Source organism: Trichoplax adhaerens, genomic scaffold, assembly GCF_000150275.1.
Source record: "Trichoplax adhaerens TRIADscaffold_3 genomic scaffold, whole genome shotgun sequence".
Taxonomy (NCBI): Eukaryota; Metazoa; Placozoa; class Uniplacotomia; order Trichoplacea; family Trichoplacidae; genus Trichoplax; species Trichoplax adhaerens.
Window position 1 is genome coordinate 8,961,771 of NW_002060945.1, and position 26,712 is coordinate 8,988,482.

Consider the following 26,712-nt stretch of genomic DNA (forward strand, 5'->3'; position numbering starts at 1 on the left):
ACAGTATATATAGTAGTTAGCTATATATTTGTTAGATTGTACGATGTACAACAGTACAGTGTACTACGCTAGTCATAATCAGAGAACTTGGTAAAATAAAATAAGAATTTTCATAATCAGAACATTATCAATTCAATAATAACGACTTCATTGATAATAGTAGCTCCAACTGTTTTGGCAATTACTTCAGTAATGGCAAGTTACATATATATTGATTCATTGTTTGAATCAGTCCATTATTATGATTATGATAATCATCAAGGATATGGTTTTGTATGTCATTAGAACATATTACTACACTTAACTGAATAGAACAGTTATTCATATTATTATCTTGTACAACATACAGTATCATGACAGACTACCTAATCTGTCTTCCCTGTGTGGTTATCTCCTTGTTACTTATTTCTAATAAAGTGATTGATTCCCCTATCGATTTTTCATCCCATTCACTCAGCCTGACATCGAGAAATATTACCGGTATTGATGCAGCATAGTAGTGTACAGTAGTACAGTACATCAGGGACTTCTGCAAGGCAATGAAAAGTCTCTGGTACAGTAATGAAAGGATCGTACTTTCTCACTCACTTTAAAACATGATTAGGATAGTCCAATTTGGTGGACCAGAGCTAATACATGACTTATATGGACCGTAAACTATCAACGAATCCTTGAGAAATTATTTCGTAGTCCATATACGTACAATACAGTCGTTCTAATGGTACGCGCTGCAACGGTTCAACGTATAATTTTCTTCCAACTACGTTAAATTATTTATCAGAACCTTCATTCGCGCGGCATGGCGATAATGTGCTATATCCAGTGTACGGGTTCGGCTAGTCCTTTATACGCTAAAAAATAAATGACGGTTTTGCATATGATGGCTATAGAATTACAGCAGAAAGGATGGATATACCACCAAAAAAATGACTTTAATGTGTGTAACTGTTAATGCGAGCACTTGTTGCGTGCGTAAGAATAAAACTTCTACCTGGATAACGATGCCTTTTCCTACAGTCCATAACCCAAAACGATAGTATTATATTTATATGTTTGGCACTTACGGTTAATCTGAATTATACAAGTTTTATTCAAAGGCGTAAAATGGTATATCTTATATAACGGCAAATGTCAACATCAATTAGACATAGATATCAATATCTAAATTCCAACTTGAAATAATTTAAAAAAATAGCATCATCTATCTTTACATGATACAACAAGAAGGATGTATTGCGGCGCTGAGCAATGAAAGCAAGTATAGTTGCTATATAAAAGATACCAATTGTACTGTACAGCATATACAATGTACAGTACAATATGAAACATACAGTAAGCCATGACTGAAAGTTATAATTGCTGTAGGTACATTTAAATAATATGATAAGGGTAATAGGCACAGAATTTGTAAAGAAGAAATTTTTATCCTTATACGAAAATGATAATAAATCATACAGTAGTTTATAACTTATTGTAATTAGGTACCATATACTTACACAACTCATTTAATTAATGTATTAAATAGACGTATATACAGTAAATCAGTTTCGGCAATTTTTTCCTCGAATTAGGATAAAATGGTAATGAATCATTCATCATATATAAAAAGGAATCTTTACAAATGCAGCACGATTTCAAAATAAAAAAATCAATCCACAATAGCGTGATTAGAGTAGCAAATAAATGGGCTATGTTATATGTACACAGAATTTATACAAAAGAGAACTATATTATGTGTGGCGCGATCAAATCATTGATAGTCTGTACATTCAAAGTAATTAGCTCGGAAAAAGATTATCATATTACACCGATGAATTGCGCTCAGCGAGAGGTTCTGTCATCATCAGTTTCGCGACCTCGGTGTACTGAGCAGATTGCTCTTGTAACAGCAAGAAGATAGACTTAATATCTGTTTTTAGGTGCTTCTCTAATTCATCTATACGTTTCGATAGGATCGCAACTTGCCCTTTCAGTTCTTCCATAGGAAAAGACGAACATTCAGAATGTTCATTATTACATGTATCAAGAACACTGGATAAGCCTTCTTTATTATGTGAACATAGACTTGAACTGTCTACACTACTAGTTCCTTTGTGGTTCTCTGCATGTAAATCGTTTTTGCTTTGCAACTCTGCCCTGTGGTCAACACTCTTGCTAGTAACTTCATCGTGATTGGTATTAGCACGATCCAACGATTGTGTTGTAGTGTTTGTTGTATCATCAGGAGACAGATAACTCCTACTAATCTTTGTTGTAATAGACGAAGAACTTGATCTTACTCTAACTTTACATTTTTCAGCATTACTTCTACTGTACAGGTGTTCCAAGCTACGAGCCGAAAGTGTAACAGCACTGCTACGGGTTCTTTCTCTTGGAAGTGATGGTAAAGAATTAACGTTCGATTCATCATTGTCATTTTCATTTTCAACTGTAGCTCGTTTCTACGGATAAAAGATAACGTCATACAACTTGTTTGCATCCTTTATGTATAATAAAGTTTTCATTTATGAGCGCTAGCAATTTAATAGTACCTCTCTTAAATTGTAAGTAATTTCCAGTTCACGAGAGAAGTGTTCAGCAAAATCTGTATACGCGTCTAGTACCTCAAGGAGACTTTCTCTACTAATAGTATGTAAGTCACAATAAGTTAATGCTCTAACATTAGCATTGGATTTAATAATTTCTCTGTGAAGATAAAAGTTTTCACCAAAGGTATCACCAACACCTAAGTAAATATTAGAAAGTTTTCAAGTTATATGTTAAAGTGATGACTATACTACACACTAGCATTTAAAGCAAGTTTTTAAGATCATACGACAACATACCCAATATTGCAACTACTACATCATTGCGAAGAACTTCGACCGATCCGCGAGAAACAAAATACAATGCATTAAGCTTATCGCCTTGCATGATTAAGTAATCACCAGGAGGACAATGAGTAGATTGAATCTTAAAAGCTAGCGATCTAAGACAGCTAGGTGAAGACGTCGCAAATACACCAGAGTTTTCTAATAAATTCCTATTTAGATGTAAGGAAATATCGGCTTGTAGACTCTCCGGAAAACTCTTTAATACCTATACCGAAATTACACATTTCAATAATTAGTAACCTGTATACAGTACCAGGAAAAAATTAGTTATTAACAAGGTTATTAGTCCTGCTTTTAAACAACCAATACCAAATATATACTCGTAAGCATTGTCGTGCTTGTATCGTGCTGTATAGGCGCAAACCATACGTTGCAATTGCTATAATTACGAAGTTATTTTTCTTCTTACTGATGTCATATCAATCCCTTTGTGAAATGACCAGGTATGTTGGAAATATTCGGCTAATCGATCTTTCAGTGGATACGGAATTTTGTGAAATTTGATAAATTCTCGAATCTTTTTTAAGTGAGCATGATATCGCGCAGTACTGGCATATAGCCTCTGGATAATGGCTGTCACATTACCAAATATCGATGCGTACATAAGAGCTGCAAAATAAAATTGAAAACATGCCCCTTTATTCAAAATTATCGAATAAAAAATTCAACATAACTTTACAAATAATACAGATATTCCTTTACTTACACCCAAGCCACATTACCAAAATAGCGAATACTTTCTCTGCTCTAGTAGTTGCCGAGACGTTACCAAATCCTACAGTAGTTAAACTGCTAAAAGTGAAGTATAATGCAGTTAAATAACGATCAGTTATCGGGGGGCCACTATCACCAAGGGTCTTATTGATAGGACGGTGAATTTCCTCTGACAGTTGATCCAACCATGAATATTTCGGCTTTGGCAGTCCCGGTCTTTCAGCAACACCAATTGCATACCATATACAAGCGAGCCAATGGGCTATTAAAGCGAATCCAAACATGAGTAGAATGAGTATCGCAGCTCCTGTTTCGGAATAACGATCGGCCTTCCTTACTACTCGGATAACTCGTAATAAACGGGCGGTTTTGAGTAGACCAATTAAAGTGATAGTCTAGGAAAATTAAGATTAAGAGTAGTTGCATAGTCAGTTTTAACTATAAAGAATATCAGCTGGTATAAATTACACAAACTATTCAGTAGATGGTCCGAAAAATTAATACATGTGATAATACCTGGTCATTTTGTTCCCCACCAATAAAGAGTTCAAATGGAATCGCCGCAATTATATCGATTATAAACCATGATTTAAGGTAGTGGAGTGCGATCTTTCTCCAATCAGTTACAATTTCATCATTCGAGTTGACGTAAGTTGTTCGAAAGTTTATTAAAATATCTATAATAAACGTAATATCCACTATCCAATCAATTACGAATAAAGGGTCATTGTAAGCATCGTCGATAGCGTGATTCGAACGTGTTTCAGGGTTGCGATCTAGCATAGCTTTTTGAGCGTCTCTAGTTAGCAAAAAAGAAGCTGCAAAGGGTGTCACTATCGCAGTATATAATACAACAACGAGAATTAACCAATCCCAAAAGGCTTTAAACATGGAATAATGTACAATCATGAATTTTGGAATATAAATCTCTTCTAACTTATACTGTGGTAACGCTGATCTGCGAACCTATAATAGAATATATATTAATTTCAATATTTGACATTGGTATTTAAAATTAAAATTAAATAATTTGACTATAATAAAGAGGAGTTTACCAACCGTCGAAAATCTTTTATTATTTTTCTCCGATTGAGTAACGTCTGATGGATTAACATTTACTTCATCTAATGCGGAGATTATTTCCGCATCTTTGCCTCGCTTGGCTTCTGAAATTGACTGACGTAAGTTATTTAATCTATTGCTAATAAATGATGTTCTAGATTCGTTTGCACCAGCTGGACGTCGAATGTTTACGTCATTTACAGATGCTGAGTCGTTAGTAAGACGACCAGTTGCAGTAACGTTATATTTATTACTGGCGTTGTCATCATCGCGACAGGTATCATCAGCATTAAAAGTACTTGTACTCGCACTATCAGTCTTGTCCGCAATGTCTGTAATATGTATGCGATCGCAATTTCCAATTTCAAATTGAGGTTTTTGTATATTGTCTGGATGTTTGGTGTTAGAGTAGTATAGGGATTTACTACCAATTTTAACTTTAGGAATACCGGCAGTAACACTTGAAGAGTCTTCATCACGGTTGCTTTTATTATTTAATGAAAATTCATTTTCTTTTATTGCTGACGAGATTGATAGATCAGATCTTTGACTTCGTAATGTAACTTGGTTGACATTGTTATGGGTGCTCTGCTTCCTTGAAAATCTTCTTATCTTTGAAACTACAGCATTGCCGCAAGTAAGCAAGACAATAATATGAGGATGATAAATCATGGAGAAGAATACAAATACATCGATAACATAAATAATAAATTAAGCTAAATCTATCAATTCATGATAAGCCAGACTGTAGCTGGCAGGTGAATTTGTATATATAACACGAAAATTTTAAGACACAGGATATCTCAACCATTAGATACATGATTTTAATAATTATTTCTCGTGCATAATTAATTGGTTGCGTATGACTTTTTCAAGATTTCTAAGACTTTACACGAATGTTTGCGGATAATTACAGTAAAAACTCCCAGAGATATTTTATATATCAAAATATGCCAATTCGGACGCGACTTTCCCACTCGCTATCATCTCAAACTGCAAGTAAAATACTGATATAATGATCATTTTTGGGGACTATAAAATACTGCATTATGTGTCATTATTTATCCTCGCATAGGCTCATTGGTTTACTTAGGTATAAAACTGGTCTACAGTTGGTTCCTTAGATTCATGTAAGGTTAAAGATGAAGGAAAGCACCATAGAAATTTTACAAAAACATGTAACATAAAGCAGGTTGAATTCGTGGAAATTTTCCCAGAAAGACTGCCGTAGGCGAACAAAGGCATTTCAAAAGCGTTGAGAAATTGGCTAATTATTAAACTTTAATAATAAATAAATAGTACTTACGCCTGTTCTGTTTTTTAATTTTGATATTTTCAGTAAGTTCTTCATGGTTAACAATGTACATCACAATTTTGTCAACATCATTGACAATGGGAGCTACCAAAACTGATACTATAATTGGAACCTCTGAAACACAATTCCAAATCATAGTCTTATTATAAAATGCATCCCATAAATCGATACAATAGTAAAATGATAGCGTGAATCAGTAATTAGGTGTTGTTGTAGGATTTATTTTTCAATTAAGTAATAAAAGCCATGCTTTAATAATAGCTTTACAACATGATACAAAATTAATTTACAGCTATTTCGAAGGAATAAGCTTTGGAGTTAACAGAAGCAGTGCTAAAGTATTTTAACACGTTGCAAATAAATCGAGTTGCTATATGGTATTCGAAGATATAAATACGTAGCTTTAATTTTATCCGTGCAAGTGTAACTAGTATCTCTAACAGTGTAATAGATAATTTTATGCTTAACCTTTAGTTCACACACGGTAAATCAAGTATCGAAATTCACTGATTTAAGTGCAATGATGTCGTTTATGAGAGTATGCCAATACTGAAACTGAAATTCTTGTCGATACCAGTAGGTCGTGCAAAATTTAATGTTAACAACCTCCACTATCGGATGGCCTAGAATAAGTGATCTATCACCACTAGTTTAATGTGCTTACCGTTTTTCGTGTAAAAGACTGCATCAATTCGTTGCTCATGAGGCTCCGTTAGGAATTTTTTAATGGAATTGATGGTAATTTCATCTGTTTGTTCACCTTGTAGAAATTTACAATGGCTCGACTTTTGCATTAACTCAGCACGAGTGTATCCATAAAGTTTACAAAATCCGTCACTGCAGAAGACAATAGGGCAATCAGGAACAGTAGCATTGGCCAATATGAAGCTTCGACCTGTAGAATTGCATAATATAATAATGATAAGTTTTCTTATAACATTTATACATTCTTATGTATAATTTTTTATATCTGTTAAACACTATGATCGTAGAAATATGATCTATCACGTGGTAAAGCCCAGAATATATTTTTATTTTCACCTACAGTAGAGAGCAGTATACTTCTAGAATATAGCATACTGTATCATCTTTACAAGGTCAACATTTTTAAAACATTTAAGATTTAATTGTAATAATCCTTAATTAAATCTAATGAAGAGCCAAAATTCCATTCTTCTGAATGTAATTTTAGAAACTTGGCTTAATGATAAGATTTAATTGTAAATTAGACTTTGGAAATATAGCAATATATTAAATATTCTTCTTAATTCAACTCTTTTGAATTACATAAACTAAATAAGTACGTACATTTTCTAGAATAGTATAAATTGGCTGTAGCTGAATGTGACGACTTGAATTATACCGTACATGCAATCATTCGAATAGGAGGATCTACTGTATCAATATCAAGCACCAAATCACGAGATGATCAAGGCTCGTTATTAAACTATCATGATTATCTACTGTATGTATTATTGTCTATGTTCAAATGAAATCACTCTCTATTTTGTGGTGTATCTTGCATAAAAATAGATCAACGTAGAGTCAGTGATGTGCCAGATTTTTGATCAATGTTTTATTCTAGTACGGCATGTTTATGTTGGTATACTGTAGTACAATTTAGTTTACCACCATTTATAAACAGTCTACTCTTGTTGAAGTTATGCTTTTATCGAAATTTGTTGTATCTGTCTGTCCACTTAGTCGGTTTCTATTGAAAGTAATTTTCGAATTTTACTTGGCCTATGCGTATTGCCGTACTCCCTTTCTCTCTTTCGCTTATTTTATTAAAAAGTCCTTGTCCCTTGTTCCTTTCCCTCAATGTTCTCAGACATATTTCTCCTCTATTATACAACTCTACTTCTACTGCGATAAAAGTACAAAGCATGGTATACTGTATATTGGGTTAGAGTCCACGAACAACAATATGGCACCGGACATACTTACTGGAGTTATTTGTATCATTAGTAGATTAGTGCACTGAAATTAAGGTGCAGTATTTGATCAGCAAAAAGCCTGAGGCTTGTATCGGATTAATTAATTTCAATGCTATTCTAATCTGGTATTGTTAAGCCGTTTTCAAAACAACTTTAGTTCTTTCACAGAACTATACTCAGATGTTCTCCAAGATTATGAAAGGATAAATACATACGCAAATAAACAAATAAAAAATTAGATTCAACGGCAAAACTATGTGCTTTATAACATATTCTTTGCTGTTATCATATTATTTGTTCAATATTAGTCCATACAGTAGATTTCTATGAATGTACGATTCGTAATTTATGACCAAGTTTGATCGCCGGCTTTTAGACGTCTCTAGGTACTATTTTACTATTCAATTCAGATACTCATTCTATTATTAGAAGAGGGATTTATTAGTTTGCATTGTGATTAAAATTTATTTATCATGGGAATTCAAAATTTCAAATTTCTGATATTGACGTGTAATATTGCCAACTTTCTAAGATTTATGATATGCTATCGAAATCGTATTTGATTCAAGCGTCTACTCAGTAGGGATTCGTAGCGTAAAATGCAGCCTGCGTGTATATTTTTATGCACGTCGACTGACTGTAATTACGTTAGCTATAGTAAAAATAATAATTCTTCTGTACATACTCCATTTACTTCTGTATTGACAGAGAACACAGGGTATGCAATGCATGTGAGAAATTTGCTATGTGTGTATTGTAAATAATCAACGCAAGTTGCCGAAATCTAGATTTATTATATTAATTGCAGTATTATAGGCAATGCAATCCATTTTAAATGGTGATAAAAATGGGTAACTGAAAAACGCAGTCTGCACTTTTTTTTATCAAAAATACTGTAATAAGGTAGTTAAATCAGAGTATCAATATCAACTATCTACCGTTATTCAACTGCTCTACCGGTCATTAGAACTACTGTATAATGATAGTATACTGTACACATAATATTGACAGTAATGTGCGTAATAACGTTTTACAATTTACGATAAAATATTGTTTACTGTAGTAGAAGTTGAAGACAAGAGCTCAGTTCATACTAGGCAGCTACATGATTGATATTATCGATAATAAACACAACAGTCCTTGCTGGCTGATCGTGATGAACGTTTGATCTGAAACGAGTAGGGAATTGAATCTAATTCTACATACAAAATGAACATCGTTACTTAACAATTTGGAAACGTACAGTATATCAAGTTGCCATTAACCTGCTGCGATCGGACAACAGTAAATAAATCATGAATAGTAATTGTTCAGCTATGATATAGACAAGTAGAGAGGTTGGTTGACAGTATTAACGACAAAACCATCATGACTTAATTTATTCAGTCATTTTGGGTTAGCTTTCACTTAGTACCATAGGAGATATCTTACCGCTACAGTATACAGTACAGTACAGTACATAAAGTTATGAAGATATTGGTTACAGGGATGCTTTGAATCCCAAAAGTCAACATTCATTTTTTTAGAAATGAATTTCTTATTTATCAAAATCTAAGATAACTTGCAAATCGCAACAATACAGTTCCTGACTAGTGGAGTAGTTGAGGAGATCTATTAACACATAAAGCGATTATAAGCCGAACTAAGTATACGAATATCCTTCCATGGACAAAGATTATAGGCGTGGAAATTTAAAAATACCTGGATTTTGTTCTCAAAACACCGAGACTTTATTAAGTAAACAATATCTCGATAGTCCCACAACGGGGAACTCTTTCAACTACTGGACCGCGTTATACAAGTTGTAAAGACTTTGAAGGTAAAAAAAAAAAAATATTATTAAGCCAAAGGCCAGCAGCCCGAGGGTTTGAGGAAAATAGCTCAAGATACGGGAACCCACCCACCATAAGATGAATAACCTCAGTTTACTACACTATATCAGTTAGCATTCGAGATTTCCATTTGGACATTAAAAATTGGCAATATACACGGATAAAACAGTCAAACGGTAGTGGTGGAACACCGTAGACAATGCTAAAGAGGAATCAAAATAATGTGCAATACAATAAGGCCAGCTTGCATTCAGTCAATCGTACCGCCTCCAAATTGATAGTAGTGTCCAAGAATACTTTACCGGATGAACAGTTCAACACTGGATATCTCATAAACTGAATGTTGTATAGGTAGAAAGAATTCTAAACAAACGTAATATCTACAATTGTACATGCTAGTGAAAAGGGAATAACGCTGAAACAGGTTTAACGTTGTAGAATATAATTAATAAACAATTGTCAACTTGCAATAATAGCATTGGATTCGTTCACACGATGATTTTGCTAACTTTCACCTTCAACGTCAATAGGCTATAATACCGAAATACATGGTGAAAAAATAAAACGACATGGCTATTACATTTAACGTAGTACTGTATATGCTTTGTAGATTAAAATTTTATATTTTCATTATTAAATAATGGCCATGGTTGGGTTTGACTAAATAATAAATAGGGGGGGGGGGAGAGAGAATCTTGGGGGCAACTACAAATTGATAAGTTGGTCATACCTGTACTGTCCACTGTACAGAGTATAGCATCGTTTTCCGCCTTTACAATATTTCAATTATAAATATATTATCACAGTATATCTTTAAATGTATGTACATCCATGTAACGAATAATACATCAAGACGGGTACGGATGCTATCCAATTTTTTCTTGAATGAAACAGTCGCAGCAGGAATAAAGAATAATGCATCCAAATAAACTCACCCAATACAGCTGTCATTTCATTCGAATACAGTAGTGTAGTATCGATATTGGTTCTATTTACATGTAAATGGTCAAAACTGGAATATTTGCAAGTCGAAGATTGATAGACTACTCGTAATTAGAATGGTTTACTTCTGGCATGGTTGGATTTGATTTGCGGTAGTTCATTTTTTAATTGTTAAGTCATTCCAGTATCGAATAGGACAATCATCATTAGCATCTGTTGTCACCATTGCTGTAATAAGAGCGTCAATTCACTTTCATAGTCATTACGAGCAAATGATGATGGAGACAGCAATTTGTATTGATGAATGTGTGCAGTAGAGTATTGTTGGATAGATCGAAAAGGATAGATGTGATCCAAACTGTCCTAGCTTGATTTCATAAATTGGAAAAGTCAAAGACATTTTATATTGTATCGAAATTGTTGAGATCATTATCATCCAAGTATTCTATGCCAGTGACGATACACGATGATGATCAAATCATTTGACGGTCAAGTAGTAGACAACGGCGCGACTCGAAAGTGAAAGTATGACCATCCAGGGTAGTGATGATGATTAAAATGGTAGGGGTATAGTTACTCGTAGAAACTGGAGATTGATTTTGATTGAGGATGATACATTACTATCCTACTGGAGTAAGTCGTGTTCTGGATTGTAGTGATGGGTATATTTGGGGGACTTTATTGTATCATCATGACTACAAAAATGGCCTACTTTCCAGTTGTAGTAGTCTGTTTCTGTACCGTATTTCCATCGCATCATGATCAATGAATCATTGGAGCATTGAAGATAGGAAGGAGATCAAGTTTAATCGCCGCCCGAGCACAAAAACAAGATAGCAAGGAGATCAAGTTTAATCGTCGCCCGAGCACAAAAACGAGATAGCAAGGAGATCAAGTTTAATCGCCGCCCGAGCACAAAAACAAGATACGTACGTATATTGAATAGAGGGGGAAAAAAAAACCCACTTTGGAAATGGGCAAAATGACCATATAGAATCGATATACAGACCTGGGCCATCGAATTTCTTAATAATGGTTTCAATAAATATATTTTGGGGCGCCTTTAAGCCTCGACGGATAGGCATGTTGAAAAGTGGATGTTGACGTTAACACGCGTTCTTCTCCAGTTCAATTGATTGGGTATTGGCAATGTTTCAAATAGGAAGAATGCTTCTACGTCTATCCATTGGCATGCAAGGACAAAATATCTCAATTAATGAATCAATCAATTAAGCCTCTAAAAGTTGTGAAATATTATTACCAATAGCCGATGTTAATTGAAATAGTCTATGGAGAGAAAATTGTACAACAAGGCATTTGGATTTATCTTTCCAATATCTATTTACCCTAATCTTAAAAGATTGCATTGGCTATTCAATTCATTGAAAGCGCACTTCACCACTGTAGTCACCTGTACTGTAGATTGTAAACTAACCATGTTTCAGGCAGAGAGTCAGTCATGACAACACCTGCCCTACAATCCTCTAGACTGTAATGAACAATGCTTTTACAGTACTCTAGGGGTCTAAAGTACCGTAGTGTACAGTACAGTACGTGTGTGGAAGCTCAGTAGACCTGAGAAAGGTTCGGTTCGGTTCGGTTCAAACCGCTATGATCTATACTGTACTGGAAAGTCATTTGATATTTCAAGTGCCATTTAAATGACAGACGCAAAAATGTGTGGAAAATATCCTGATATTACACTTAGAAATCTCCAATGACTTTCCACACACATCTTGTTACGTATGGAATTCATTTCAACGTGTTTTCATCTAAAGAGATCGACATCGTCAGTACCCAATAGGAGAAAGAGGACAACGAATCTACCGCTTCCAATCAACTAATGCAGTCATCCTGGTATATCCTGTTTTCTACAGGCATTTTCTATGGTAATGTCAAGCACAAAACACGTACTGTACTCTTGTCCATGTCTTCGTCCTGCGCTCGAGTGCTAGTCTATCAGTGAGTCAGTCCTACAAGACGTGTAGACTAAAAGGTGAAGCACACAACACGTACTCTTGTCAGGCTTCGAGTGCTAGTCTATCAGTGAGTCAATCCTACAAGACGTGTAGACTAAAAGGTGAAGCACACAACACGTACTCTTGTCAGGCTTCGTTCGTCCTGCTTCGAGTGCTAGTCTATCAGTGAGTCAGTCCTACAAGGCGTGTAGGCTAAAAGGTGAAGCACACAACACGTACTCTTGTCCATGTCTTCGTCCTGCGCTCGAGTGCTAGTCTATCAGCGAGTCAGTCCTACAAGACGTGTAGACTAAAAGGTGAAGCACACAACACGTACTCTTGTCAGGCTTCGAGTGCTAGTCTATCAGTGAGTCAATCCTACAAGACGTGTAGACTAAAAGGTGAAGCACACAACACGTACTCTTGTCAGGCTTCGTTCGTCCTGCTTCGAGTGCTAGTCTATCAGTGAGTCAGTCCTACAAGGCGTGTAGGCTAAAAGGTGAAGCACACAACACGTACTCTTGTCCATGTCTTCGTCCTGCGCTCGAGTGCTAGTCTATCAGCGAGTCAGTCCTACAAGACGTGTAGACTAAAAGGTGAAGCACACAACACGTACTCTTGTCAGGCTTCGAGTGCTAGTCTATCAGTGAGTCAATCCTACAAGACGTGTAGACTAAAAGGTGAAGCACACAACACGTACTCTTGTCAGGCTTCGTTCGTCCTGCTTCGAGTGCTAGTCTATCAGTGAGTCAGTCCTACAAGGCGTGTAGGCTAAAAGGTGAAGCACACAACACGTACTCTTGTCCATGTCTTCGTCCTGCGCTCGAGTGCTAGTCTATCAGCGAGTCAGTCCTACAAGACGTGTAGACTAAAAGGTGAAGCACACAACACGTACTCTTGTCAGGTGCGTTCGTCCTGCTTCGAGTGCTAGTCTATCAGTGAGTCAGTCCTACAAGACGTGTAGACTAAAAGGTGAAGCACACAACACGTACTCTTGTCAGGCTTCGAGTGCTAGTCTATCAGTGAGTCAATCCTACAAGACGTGTAGACTAAAAGGTGAAGCACACAACACGTACTCTTGTCAGGCTTCGTTCGTCCTGCTTCAAGTGCTAGTCTATCAGTGCGTCAATCCTACAAGACGGGTCTATTGTGCAGGTCGCATGCCCCCAATAACTTCAAGCACAAAACACGTACTGTATCACTGTATGTACTGTACAGTGTACAGTACAGTACTGTACGGTACTGTACTCTTGTCAGGTACGTTCGTCCTGCGCTCGAGTGCTACAGTAGTCCATCCGGGAGTCAATCCTACAAGACGGGTCTACAGTATTGTGCAGGTCACATGCTACCAATAACGTCAAGCACAAAAACCGGTACTGTATCACTGCATGTACTGTACAGTGTACAGTGTACAGTACAGTACTCTTGTCAGGTACGTTCGTCCTGCGCTCGAGTGCTAGTCCATCAAGGGAGTCAATCCTACAAGACGTGTAGAATTGTCTATTGTGCGGATCGCATGCCCCCCCAACATTCATACAATTCTTATCCAAGTACAGTACAGTAGATAGAATTCTAGAACGTCAGATCATTCATTTCCAATACAAATACTTGTAATATGATAACAGTAATAAGAAGCACGGGTGAAATCATCTTCCTCGCTTCTTGGTGTTGATGATTCCATAAATAAAATAATTAAATACTGTACGATAACTAAGGCGACCATTCGCAACGATTCAGCGTTTACTCGGAGCTTTGCAGCGCTATTGCAAACAACCACACCGGCTACTATTAATTATTTATTTATTTATTTATTACACAGTATTATTATTCACTACAAATCCTTGCAGTGATGACGTCATACTAACTGCCGCGCACTACTTGATGTGCTGAAGGTTCAAGAACTGATTCTAATTCTACCCCCAACGTATACAGTATAGTAGTAATATACAGCACAGTACGTATAATGTAAATCGTTTACTAAAGGCTAGAGTTCAAAATAGGGACTACTTCATTTCTTACAGTAGTATCTGGTTCAAACGAATGCTATTGATTCCTAATCTCGATCGATAACACAGTTCTGTAGAATATGACAAGACATGAAAGCCAACACGAGCACCGGCATTCACTGTGTGTGTGCTGTATAAATTGCGGTGGCTATCCAATCCATTTGATAAACGTAAAACTTTAACCATACAATCAAATTAATGGACAGTGAATCATTCTTCAGGCAAAGTAGAATAACACTGCTATTGTATAATGCTATTGAAAAGAGAATACTTGGTGCAAGAGTCGAGAAAATGTATTTATTACGATCGCTCGTCCATACGATATTTGTGGGGAAGGGGGAAAAATTGAATAATTTAATACAAGGACTGAGGGTCATGAAATACTGTACATTTCAAATTTATTGATAGCTATCAGTTAAACACTATTTCGTTGCTTATTTTAATGGCATGATTGTTAGCTGTCTTTTTATTCATGATCAATGGCTTGATCAAGAGTAAAAAGTAGTAGAGTACAGCATAACAACAACAAAAATGGAACAAATTGAAAAATCTTAGCGGTTGATGATATCATAGGTGTAATTATTAGTACAGTATTATTCGCTCAGGTGTACGCTACGCGTTTTTTTAAGAGGTGAATGATTTGATCGAAAATGTTCAGTCTTCACAAAGGGTGCATTACTTAAAAAAACGCGTACGGTACAGTTACACATTGTTCTATTGGTACAACATCGGAAAACTGATAATCGTCATCAATAACATCAAAGTGTTGATAGCATACGGCAGGTATTCTCATATTATTCAGTCTTTGCCAAGCATATGGAGAAATGAAGGCATTCAGTTTGTGGTTTACATTCCCACGTGGACAAGGTTACTTGATACTTTCACACGGTAGTAGGTTTAGATGTGCCAATAATACTGAACAGTGCACGTGCACTAGAGTAATGTTGTATTTGTGTTGATGATCGCTGCATCCGAGCAGGAATTGTATGAAAGTTCTAATTTGTGTATTTTGTATTTAGAAACTGGAAAGAATAAGATAATAAAATAAATAATATAATATAGAGAAGATACAGTACTCCACATTATGTTCTCAAGCACTGTAACCGACTGCAGCTTTAAGCTGCAGTGTAAAGTCTACCAGATTAGGGAGTGTACTAGTCGCTCTACTATTCACCATTGACATCCAAATGAGCTGGCAGGTTGGTTTGTATGATTTTCACCGGTAGAGTAGGTGACCAAGAAAAAATACGGTGGCTTAGAAAAGTGATAGGCCTACACATTTTCTTGTACGGTACAGCGCGCTTACTTCATATCTCTCTCAGTGTACTTTTTGTTCGAGGTACATGCTGTAAGAGTAAAAATCTCGATCGCTACTATACCGTTATTGTACATATAAGAAAAGCAGAGACTTTAACCCCCAAAAGAGTGCCCATAATACCTGGCAGGTTTATTTTGTATTGATTGATTCATTCTCTCAACCTCATTTCAGTGCGTTCATCGGATTTCCGATTGAAAGAAGAAGGAAGTTGCAAAACGCTGCTGTAGAGAAGCATACGGTGTCCTATCTATAATGGAGTAGTGTTGGTGAATTCATTTCTGCTAGCAATTTGTACAGTTGAATACTCGTCTTTCATCGTCACTCCAATCCATCGAGCTGATGCTCTTTACAAGTCCTGGACCGGACCCTGAGTGCACAAGACAGCGTTCTTTTGTTTTACTTGTAGTCCTCTAAATAGGACAGGAAGCGGTCGGATTCAATATAATAAAAAAAAAAATATGGGCTGACTCTTTTACTGATCATTTCAACTAAAGCGTATATCACAGGTGATATATTATATGCTGTCCATTGAACTGTCTCCCAATCATTATCGGCAGCGTTGGTATTGTCTATGTTAGCATATGTAGTAGTATGGACCACTAGAAATAGACTTGGGCTGGGATTCATAGGAGTAACATTGATGATGTGAAGTTACTGCTTCCAAGCAAAGCTTAGCAACAGGTAATGGGATGGGATGTCATAGACAGTAAAATTACTTCATTTAGAAAGAAAAATATCAGTCCAATTCAGAATCGACTGTTTGCATCACTATCGTACTTCAACCCCATGTTTGACTTTCATTGTTGACCAAATAAGGCTAAATGTCTGTCTGTCTAAAAGCGTGTGCAGTGTGCACTCAGTTTACAGTACTGTACTGTAGGTGGATGGTCCATGTACTGTACAGTACTGTACAATGTACCGCGGATTGGACTGCACACTACACGCTAACCCCAGCTAGCAAAAACCTGCTAAGCGGTTCGGTTCGGAGTAAAAAGTATTCGGTTCAGACCCGAACCGAACCTCGGACAGATCTAAAACTTTGTACAGTACAGTGTACAGTACTGTGCTTCACGCGTTTACTCAAGCGAACCTTTCTCAACTCGAATCTCTATATGGACAGTACAGTACGCAGCCGCTAACTAAACCTTGGCCTTGTTGATCATTGCAATCCTTTTACCTACTGTCGTGTGCAAATCCGCCTTGGTCACCAGCAGCACGTTGAAGGAGTCGATCATTGTAGTTTTTGAGGGCCGAGATTGAGTATATTGGCAGCTTGGATTATATCATTCTTGTGGATGAAAGTTGCAAACTAACCAGATATTGAACTATGTACCGATCAGGATTGTTAGTAGTAAGCGATCAATTCAAGTCCAGTGCCTTCAAGTTCTTATTGAAACGAGCCGCACAACATGTCCGACAGACGTTGTATGTTCATTATGAGCAATTGGACAAGGTAAGGCTTTGTATCATGTAGGTGCAGTACAGTAGAAAGGAATGGATGCATATCCACTATCGGTAGCATCAAGTAGAAATTGGCACTACAGATTGCGTGAAAAGTAGATGTCGATGGTAGATTATCCATTAATTAGTAGTGAATAGTGAATACTACCTTGTAGCCTTGAAGCCTACAACATAATTTTGAATACATTGACATCAGTGGGTCTGTCACGGCTAAAGCGCCAATGAAGAGCAAAATCTTTTTTGAATTTCGAGCTTGAGACGACTATGCAAGTGCCTTGAAATACAATTTTCATCCTATTCAACCATTTTATTGCTCTATGGAAGTGTTAAATTGTATAGCATACTGGAAAAGAAACGAATGCAATTTTATTTCCTTTCTCTGTAGTAAGTAATCTTGCTTGCTTAAAGTATACTGTATGGAAGTACAGTACTACGCGTATTGTACTTTTCTTTCAGCCTTTAGCCGTAACAGATCCGTAGCAACGAATCACACACTATGGTAGTGTAATGTCGAAATGCTGCAATAGAAATTGTATGCAAAATAGGCTAGACACGAAATATAAATTGCATTCGTTATTCTGCATTAGACGCTATTCAGTGGACTCTCAGTGAGTTCATAGGAATGAATCATGATTCATTATGACCAGTATACACGTACCATCAAAATGTCGACATTTTGACCAAGGAAATTGTATACAAATTGAACACAAAATAGGTGCCCACAATAAATTACCTATTCTTGAATATTGCACCCTTTAAGATTACAACATTGATGAATCTAGAATACAAGCTATTAAATTGATACATCCATTTTCAATATATCTGCAGGAAAAGAAGATCAATGATAGCCTAGTCCGCAAGCAGTATCAGTTAATTATCAAATATATATACAATTCCGCATCAGAAATCAACAATGAATTGGATATCAGAGTATTGTTACCGACGACTATCGGCGAATGGAGCAAGCGAGAAATTGCTAAAAGTGTTGATGTAGCTTTACAAGCATCCAATGATAACTTGCAGTCTACAACTAATCTGGACTTGAGATCTTCGCTAATCAACAAATATTCTCTCAAAGATAGCGACCTCTACGCTCATGAAATTTTAGATTTAAGCGATTATGTTGAAAATAATAATATTGAAGACCATCTAGAAGAAATTGGTAATCACTAAACCAATAAATACTGTAAATTAGTAATGCAAACAATCATGTTTTCAATTGCTAATATGCAATTTGCAAAGTCATATTCCAAAATTGAATGCAGATATTTCGTACGTATTTGTTGGGTGTACGAATGCACGCATTTCAATGAAGGATCACACACAAAAAATGTAATGTACTTGTAAAGCGTAGTACTATATATGCAAAATGCTCATCAATCATTCATAATTGTTTCTATTTTGGTATTATTTTGTTTTTCATGATTAGATGGTGATATCTACCCAAGTGTTATAATTGGAGGCACATTTGATAGATTGCATAATGGCCATAAACTATTGCTTTCAACAGCATCTCTCTATTCTCAGAAAGAACTGTATGTGGGTGTAACTGATGGCCCTATGGTAGCGAATAAAACTTTATCTGAGCTAATGGAATCAACACATACACGCATTGCACGCGTCAAAAGGTACAAACTAAACTTTCAACTGTAATCATTGGTAAATGCCAGATGCTAAGTGATAAATATAAATAGAACCACGAATTATATGCATTTCCTAGTCAGATTTTCAATGTCATCAAAATATACTTAAAGACACATGTCTAAAAATTATTGTTCCATCTTGTGCTCTTCTTATCTTATCTCATGAGTTGTTGCTAGATATTACTTGATTGCATGCTGAGTAGCAACCGATAAATCGCTAGCATCTATTGTATTCATGCCCGGATATAATACAAGCATGAGATAAAATATATACAACATAAAGGAGTGAAGGCTTGTAATACTGTACTGGCATCTTTTCTAAGTAACGAAATCGATAGTAACATAATGAAATAATCCTTTCTGATTATAATCTGAATAAATCGCCATTAACGCGTCAGTTAAAAGCTTATACAATCATTACCGCATTAATTATATAGCAAAAGTATTACAGGGAGTCGACATTAGAAGAAATATAAAACTTACTTAGTTATTTTTATCTACTTGCTTTATTAACACATCGGTCGAAATAAAAGGTTTGGTTAAGACCATCAAAATTGCTCATAGTTAAGATATGCTTAATACATTATAGACAATTCATTCTGTAATACATAACTTATCGTATCTAAATTCCATACGTTTTTATAGTTTCCTACGTGACATTCAACCTTCAATACAATATCATGTAGTTCCAATTATTGATCCATTTGGTCCTTCAATAACTGAAAAAGATATACAGTGTATCGTCGTTAGTCAAGAAACATTAAAAGGCGGTAGCGTCGTAAATGAAGAAAGATCTAAGAAAGTTCGTTGTGTCAATGATATAACAAATGTAAATAGACTTATTGTGTCTGTACTACAATAATTATAATTGACCATTATTTAAATTTATTAGAATTATGATCCTCTTGTCATCAAGAAAATTGACCTAGTAGCAGCTGAAAGTAATAATCAACTGGATTGGATGCAGGATGTAAAAATCAGCTCTACAACATTACGTCAAAAAATTCTTAGTGATCTTTTACAACCATTGAAAGTGCGTCAAGTTTTGCTAATGGTTGATCGCTACACTATTTACCGGATCTTTACATACTCCTATAATAGGATATGTAACTAGACATTATTACTTTTATACTATGCTTAGGATGAGAAAATAAACGCTCCCTGGACTAAGAAAATTGAGAGTTTTCTTCTGCCGGATATACCGAAGCAACGTCTACCTTACTTAATTGGGCTCACAGGCGGAATTGCTAGTGGGAAAACATCTATTTCAGCACGGCTGGAAAAATTAGGAGCAGCCATCATTAACTGTGATAAGGTATGCTAAATAACCCTTATACTGCATGATAAATCACGAAATAATAGCTAAGACTTCAATATATTGAACATTTATTTTTCAATAAAATTATATTAGCTTGCTCATAAAGCCTATCTTCCTGGTACTAAATCTTACAGTGAAATTTTAAAAGTGTTTGGAAAAGGTTGGTTATGATGTTAATACCTGCATGCACTCTTGCTTAGAAGTTTTTGATCCGACCTTACCTACTTTCGTGCTAATCGTTATATTGAAATTTAAAACATCGTAAATATTAGAGCTAAAATGGTCATCAAATAAATCCTTTCACATTTATCATATTTATTATACTTCAGGGATTATCGGCGAAAATGACTGCATTGATAGAAAGTCATTAAGTGCAATTGTATTTGCCAATGCTGTATGTGCAGACAATTCGATGCCAGCTATTACATTGAAGCTATACTGTACTGAGTAACTATCTTAAAACTGAATAATGTAGGATCTATTGGAGAAGCTTAATAATATTGTGTGGCCAGCTGTTGCAGATCTAGTACGACAGGAAGTCCAAATTGCTGCTACAAATGGTTAGATTGGTATAGATTTATACAATAGAATAATTCTCCACATGCGTTCGCTGTAAATTACCTCATATTAATGCACGTAGTAAAAAACAATATTTAGGAACTTCAGTTTGTGTTATCGAAGCTGCGCTCTTGCTGGAAGCTAACTGGAAGAAATTCTTAAATGAGGTTTGGGTATCGACTATTCCAGTCAAGGAGGTAAATTATCGATCGTTACATTTTAATAGTTTTATTGAAGCCATGGCTATCATTATACTAAGTATTACCTGCTTTTGGCGACTGATATCATTAATAATTATGAAATTAAAATTTTAGGCAATTACTCGGGTAGTTAAACGAGATAACGTCAATGAAGAGCAAGCGAAACGGAGAATTGAATCACAAATGACTAATGCGGAACGCATCAATCACGCTGATGTTGTCTTAACAACATTATGGGAGCCTGAAATAACACAAAAACAAGTAAGTTACATACGTAGTTTTCAGGTTCCCCAACTTCAGCTATTGGCAAATTAGAGGCCATTAATAATGCTTTTAAAAAATGATTTTGGGCTTACTGGTATATTTTATATATATATGATACAAAGGTTGAATTTGCGTGGCAACAACTAAACCGAAGAATCGGCCTTTATCAAAGTCTGTCTATTGGCCATCCTATTGATAACAGGTAAATTACAACTTTTACTATTAGCGAAGGTCCTGTATCGGATTAATTATAAACTATTAATAGACTCCAGATGATATCAGACAAGCTTCGTACCCAGTACTCAATAGAAAATGGTAAAGACTTGTTACAATTGGATACAACCAAAAAGAGGTTGGTATGACGTTAGAACAAGGCGAGTTATTGAAGATTTAATAATCAGCTGATTTTGCATAGATCGACGATTACAGCAATGCTTGACCTCTGTGAGCTCTTCTCCTATTGGCTAAAGGTAAGTAAACTTAAATTTTAAAACGTTAATTATCTATAGCAACGGGCCTATTTTTATTTCTGTATAGGATGCCGACTTAGTTAAATTGGCTATCATTTTAGCACATTGCGACGATCAAAAGGACGTTTCAAGATTTTTAGATTCAATTTCTTCACATGAAAAGGTATTTACTATTGCACTAGTTCCTTTGATATTTCAATTTCTTTATTATTGATAGCACCTTTTTATTTGCAGGCTTTAAGGTCTATACACGAATGTTTAGATCTGCATAATGATTTACACAACTCAGGTATGGGATAATTTATATTTTCTCGAAAGAATCTGAGATAGATGAATAATTTTTTTTATTATTTAGGCTATCGTAAAGGTAGAACTACGCTAGATGGTGACTTTATAAACGATATGTACTTCATCGGATCATTTTTTACTGGTGATGTCAGTGTTAGCAATTCTGATATCTGCAGGCGTCAGGGGTAAGTCTACACGTAATAATTAAAGTTGAAATATCAAGTTGGAGCGTCCTCATAATTACACACTTATTTTAAATAAGACTGACGACAGACGAATATATCAAATTAGTCAAACAAAGACCGATTTACAGGTATACGTGTACCTTGATTGCCATCAATTACATAATGCTTCTACCGTAGAAAATATGGAAGATATTGATCGTATAATTCATGTATGCTGAGTTAATTTTCGATTATCTTTAGGACACATCTATGTCAGCAATTTTTGGAGGGAAGATTGGAAAAAATTGTAAACGCATAACTTGTATATTTTTGTTTAAAGTTCTGGATGTGACTGATCAAAGTTTCTGAAGTAGCTAAGAAATAATTATTATATTCTATTAATGTGCTACACTTGGTACTTTAAATAGGTGAAATTATTGAAGTAATACGCTGTAGAATACAATTCTTTAGTTGTTCTGATTGGGCGCTCTTTAAAACTACCTTCATAATTTTGTTTTTGCGCCATTAAGCGTTCTTTGTAAGCTATTAAAATTGTTATTTAAATCTTATGACATATCTTGGCGGGCATCGAAATCTATGCACTGTACTTAGGACTTTCTACTCTTAAATTCGAAATACAAACCTGCAGTATGTCTACAACCTTAAGGATTAAATAATAAATTGCGATAATTATTTTTTATTATATTAGTTGACCTTTATGGGCAACATTTATAGCTGATGTTTTATAATACATTTCAATCTTATGAAACGTTATAAATAAAATTGGCATATAATCATCCTTGTTCTATTTTGATAAACTCATATGATATAAAATTACAGAGGAGAAGATCAAATGAGCATACAGGAGTGATTTGGAAATAGAGTAATTCATAAAGAAACTACCACATTAAACTCGCATCAATATATCCCACAGTATACGTTATACATCTAAAACTAGTAATGCAAGGCATTCAACAATATTTTTTAATATAATTACTTTTTGCCCGCAATTTCATTCGTCAGGGATAATACTTGCTACTAATCATTATAAAACAATTGTTGAAGCCAGCATCGTTTTTTCTCATATAATAAACTGATAGGTAACTTGTTATCTAATGCACCGATGAATTTCTCGTAGAAACTAGGGTACATATATATGTTAGACCATATCAGTGAGTAAATTAGCTTTTTCAATGCTTAGATATCACGATTAACTTTCTCAATCATTTATTACTGTTTCTGTAACGATAAAATTTTTACGAATACAACAAATTGAGTAATATATTTTCACTCTAAAAAATATAAATACACATGTTTAGTATTTACTATTTGTATACAATACGATTTGATATAAATAGTGAATTTTTAATATATAGTCATAACTTTTTTAAGTATAGACAATAATGCATTTTCTAATAGTTTAAAATATAATGTTCGAGTATTTTCATATATTTTTAAGTAATAATATGTTGAACTGCTTTATAAAATATTGCAGTACTACAGTATCATAAATTAATTAGGAAGTTGTGGTAGATTTTACAAATTATCTAAAGCCTTTCATCGTCTAATTAACGCTATTCGAGCATTGACTATTCTTAATGAGTAGTAGTTATCAAAGAATATATCGTGATAGTGATGAATTATAACGTATCTAACCTGTAGAACTTGCTACTTTTTTATTATATCGGCATATTTATACTAGTAGTCTTCCTGTTTCAATAAATATATGTACAATTATAAAGAAATAACGAATGCTCCCAAGAGATTCTTAAACAAATAAAATGAAATATTACGTAAATATTTTATGACGATGTCGTTGAATATTGGGCTGTGTAATATAATAGATTAATAAATGATTATCGAGAAGAAATTTATAAGCTCTACATAATATCAATGGAATGATTGACATTTTAGAATTACCTTTTAGGTTATCTACGCGTAAAAATATTTCTTTATTGTAATATTTAATGTAGACATAAATTATATTTCTGATCGATGGTGACAATCAATTATATGTAGCTTGATCATGAAGGTAATACATATGAGAGATTCGATCTTCTGTATTTGGTCTATCATCATGTAAAAAATATCTCAATAAATGCTTGATCTAATTGTACATGAATAAATATGAGATAAATTTAAATTGTAGGCCTCTAATGACTGAGAATGCGATAGCTTAATTAGTGGAAAAATAATAATTGAAAGGAGTATGGTTAATTTATCCAGAATATGTAATGAAAATTGTTTACTATTCATTTTAGGGATCAACATTTAAATACTACCGAACTTCCTACTTCCGATAACGATCAAATTAACGGTATAAAATTTATAAAGTATGTTAGTTGGTAAGTAAGTCGCGATATTTACTATATTGAGAAAAGCGAACAATCTTTCCTTCAATATTATGTCTATCGTATCGTTATCATAATCGAGTAGGGAACTTTTCTTAAAAAGTCAAGTATGATAGTAAAAATTATTGATAATGTCGATGAATATATCACACGCACAATACCATTTTGCTTCAATCAAATTATTGATCATGCAATAGGAAATGAGTAAAAAATTGAGTTATTCTAAAAATCTGTATTAATGAATACAAGCGATCTATTTATATAAATCTTCAATTCCGTATTGTATTGAAGAAATCCAGTTATTCGACTTGTGCGGCCATCAATAAGTAAATGAATGTAATTGCATGCATGACAGTATTCTAAACCTTATTCAACGCTTAATAGATGTATTTTACAATATGTTACTTATGTTATAATTGACAATTTATTAATTTCTACTTTGCGTAGGCGTTATATCCTATTTAAAGGAAAAAACAAAAAATATATAAGAATTCAAGTAATCAACATAGCATGAGATGTCAAGAGAAGGAGTGGAAGAATTAGAAATGATCCAAATCAAGTAATGAACAGATTATTGAAGAGTTTAACAATATTACAAAAATAGAATGGAAAATGGAAGGGAAAACGGAAAAAGCATAAACAATAAAGAAAGAATAAAAGAAAAAAACATTCACTTATTACAATTAATAGCAGTTATCCACGCGACAAGAAAGTACTTGCAAAAAAATTTAAAAATAACTGAATACCGGTATTAAATTAGTTTTTGGCAAGATGACTTGGGATTGGATATGGTTTTCAAGAAGTTAGCTGGTAATATCCGAAATGCGTGACTGATTGAAGTGTTAACTAAAATATGATTGGCTATGATAGATTTTAGGTATAGAAAAAGAAAAAATTATTAGGAGATAAAATAACATAAGGACGGATTATGTAATAAGAATTGTCCTCTGTATTAGTATAAAAAATGGATTGAATTTTATAACTTTGAATATCTTTTCGATATTAGTTCCAAATTTACAGTTAATTTAAGCAAGGAGTAAAATTTAAATGTGAATACTGTAACTTATTAATAGTGTAAACTTTGACTTTTCTAATAGGGTTCTATCCCTTGTTTTTACTATTACCCTAGCAATGTAAATTAATGAACGGTTTACACTACGAACTAATAGAATTAATAAGCATGTTGAAGTGTATAGTGATGAAAGACGTACCTACTGAATAATTTATACTACGGATTGGATTTCTCTTTAAAGAATTATTTTACACTTGCTATTCTATCCGTAAATAGTAACACGGAAATTATCGATTAAATGATATCTTAAGGCTATAAATTATTGTTCCCTATTTGAATTTTTTTTTATTTGATATATTATAATTAATTCGTACAATATATCATGATTAGTTTATCGAAAATTAATTTTTCCATCAATCATTACTTTTTTCTGGTGGATCTGAGTTGTTTGTTTTATATTATAATTTTACTGTATTTAGTATAGCAATCTAGCATTCGAATGCTATTCTACTATAAAGAAGAACGATGTGGTGGCAATAGGAAATACATTGTGTTACCGTTAATCAATTAGAATGAAGTAATAATTCATCTACTACCGGATGAAAATTTAGAAAAGAAATGATTGGTATATTCCAGTCAAGAAATTTTGAATGATTTATATTTAATTCCTGTCTAGCTTAAAATTTTTATAATACGGAATTGATATTTTAAAGAACTGCTATTTTAATTAGTACCAGAATCGCTTGTCTATATCCAAGTTATCTTCCTCTGCAGGATCTATATATCTCAATACTACCTTTGCGTTACTCTACTCTATTACTGCTAGTACTTGTCGATCGATCGATTCAGTAGAGACGAAGCAATTGTAGCTAGTCAAGATTAGTAAATTGACTGCAACAGTTAATATTAGGCCGTAGGCTAGTATCATGATAGCCTAACAAGTTCATTCGTTATACCTAGGTATCTTCTTAACTTACTGCAAATGATAATCAATTCCGTAGTATATTTTCCAACGGATATTTAGAG

At 34.4% G+C, this 26,712-nt stretch overlaps 3 protein-coding genes across 3 annotated transcripts; 2 read left to right on the top strand and 1 right to left on the bottom strand.

The window, feature by feature from the left end:
* Window positions 1-1,802: 1,802 nt before the first annotated feature.
* On the bottom strand, window positions 1,803-11,760 carry TRIADDRAFT_55030 (uncharacterized protein; the record flags this gene model as incomplete). Its single annotated transcript, XM_002111230.1, has 10 exons — window positions 1,803-2,441; window positions 2,532-2,725; window positions 2,826-3,078; window positions 3,283-3,482; window positions 3,580-3,982; window positions 4,104-4,553; window positions 4,647-5,269; window positions 5,956-6,078; window positions 6,629-6,859; window positions 11,685-11,760. 10 exons carry the CDS (start codon window positions 11,758-11,760, stop codon window positions 1,803-1,805), a joined length of 3,192 nt encoding a protein of 1,063 aa, XP_002111266.1.
* A 5,524-nt stretch (window positions 11,761-17,284) lies between these two features.
* On the top strand, window positions 17,285-18,591 carry TRIADDRAFT_55031 (uncharacterized protein; the record flags this gene model as incomplete). The annotated part of the gene is made up of 2 exons (XM_002110673.1): window positions 17,285-17,410; window positions 18,247-18,591. The coding sequence occupies 2 exons, from the start codon at window positions 17,285-17,287 to the stop codon at window positions 18,589-18,591; spliced, it is 471 nt and encodes a 156-aa protein (XP_002110709.1).
* Window positions 18,592-18,978: 387 nt separating this feature from the next.
* TRIADDRAFT_55032 (uncharacterized protein) lies at window positions 18,979-25,188 on the top strand (the record flags this gene model as incomplete). Its single annotated transcript, XM_002110674.1, has 17 exons — window positions 18,979-19,046; window positions 19,707-19,890; window positions 19,954-20,094; window positions 20,203-20,376; window positions 20,473-20,539; window positions 20,709-20,773; window positions 20,855-20,939; window positions 21,037-21,134; window positions 21,252-21,398; window positions 21,524-21,603; window positions 21,667-21,753; window positions 21,817-21,871; window positions 21,939-22,034; window positions 22,106-22,160; window positions 22,227-22,344; window positions 24,585-24,668; window positions 25,122-25,188. 17 exons carry the CDS (start codon window positions 18,979-18,981, stop codon window positions 25,186-25,188), a joined length of 1,671 nt encoding a protein of 556 aa, XP_002110710.1.
* Between the last annotated feature and the right edge of the window lie 1,524 nt (window positions 25,189-26,712).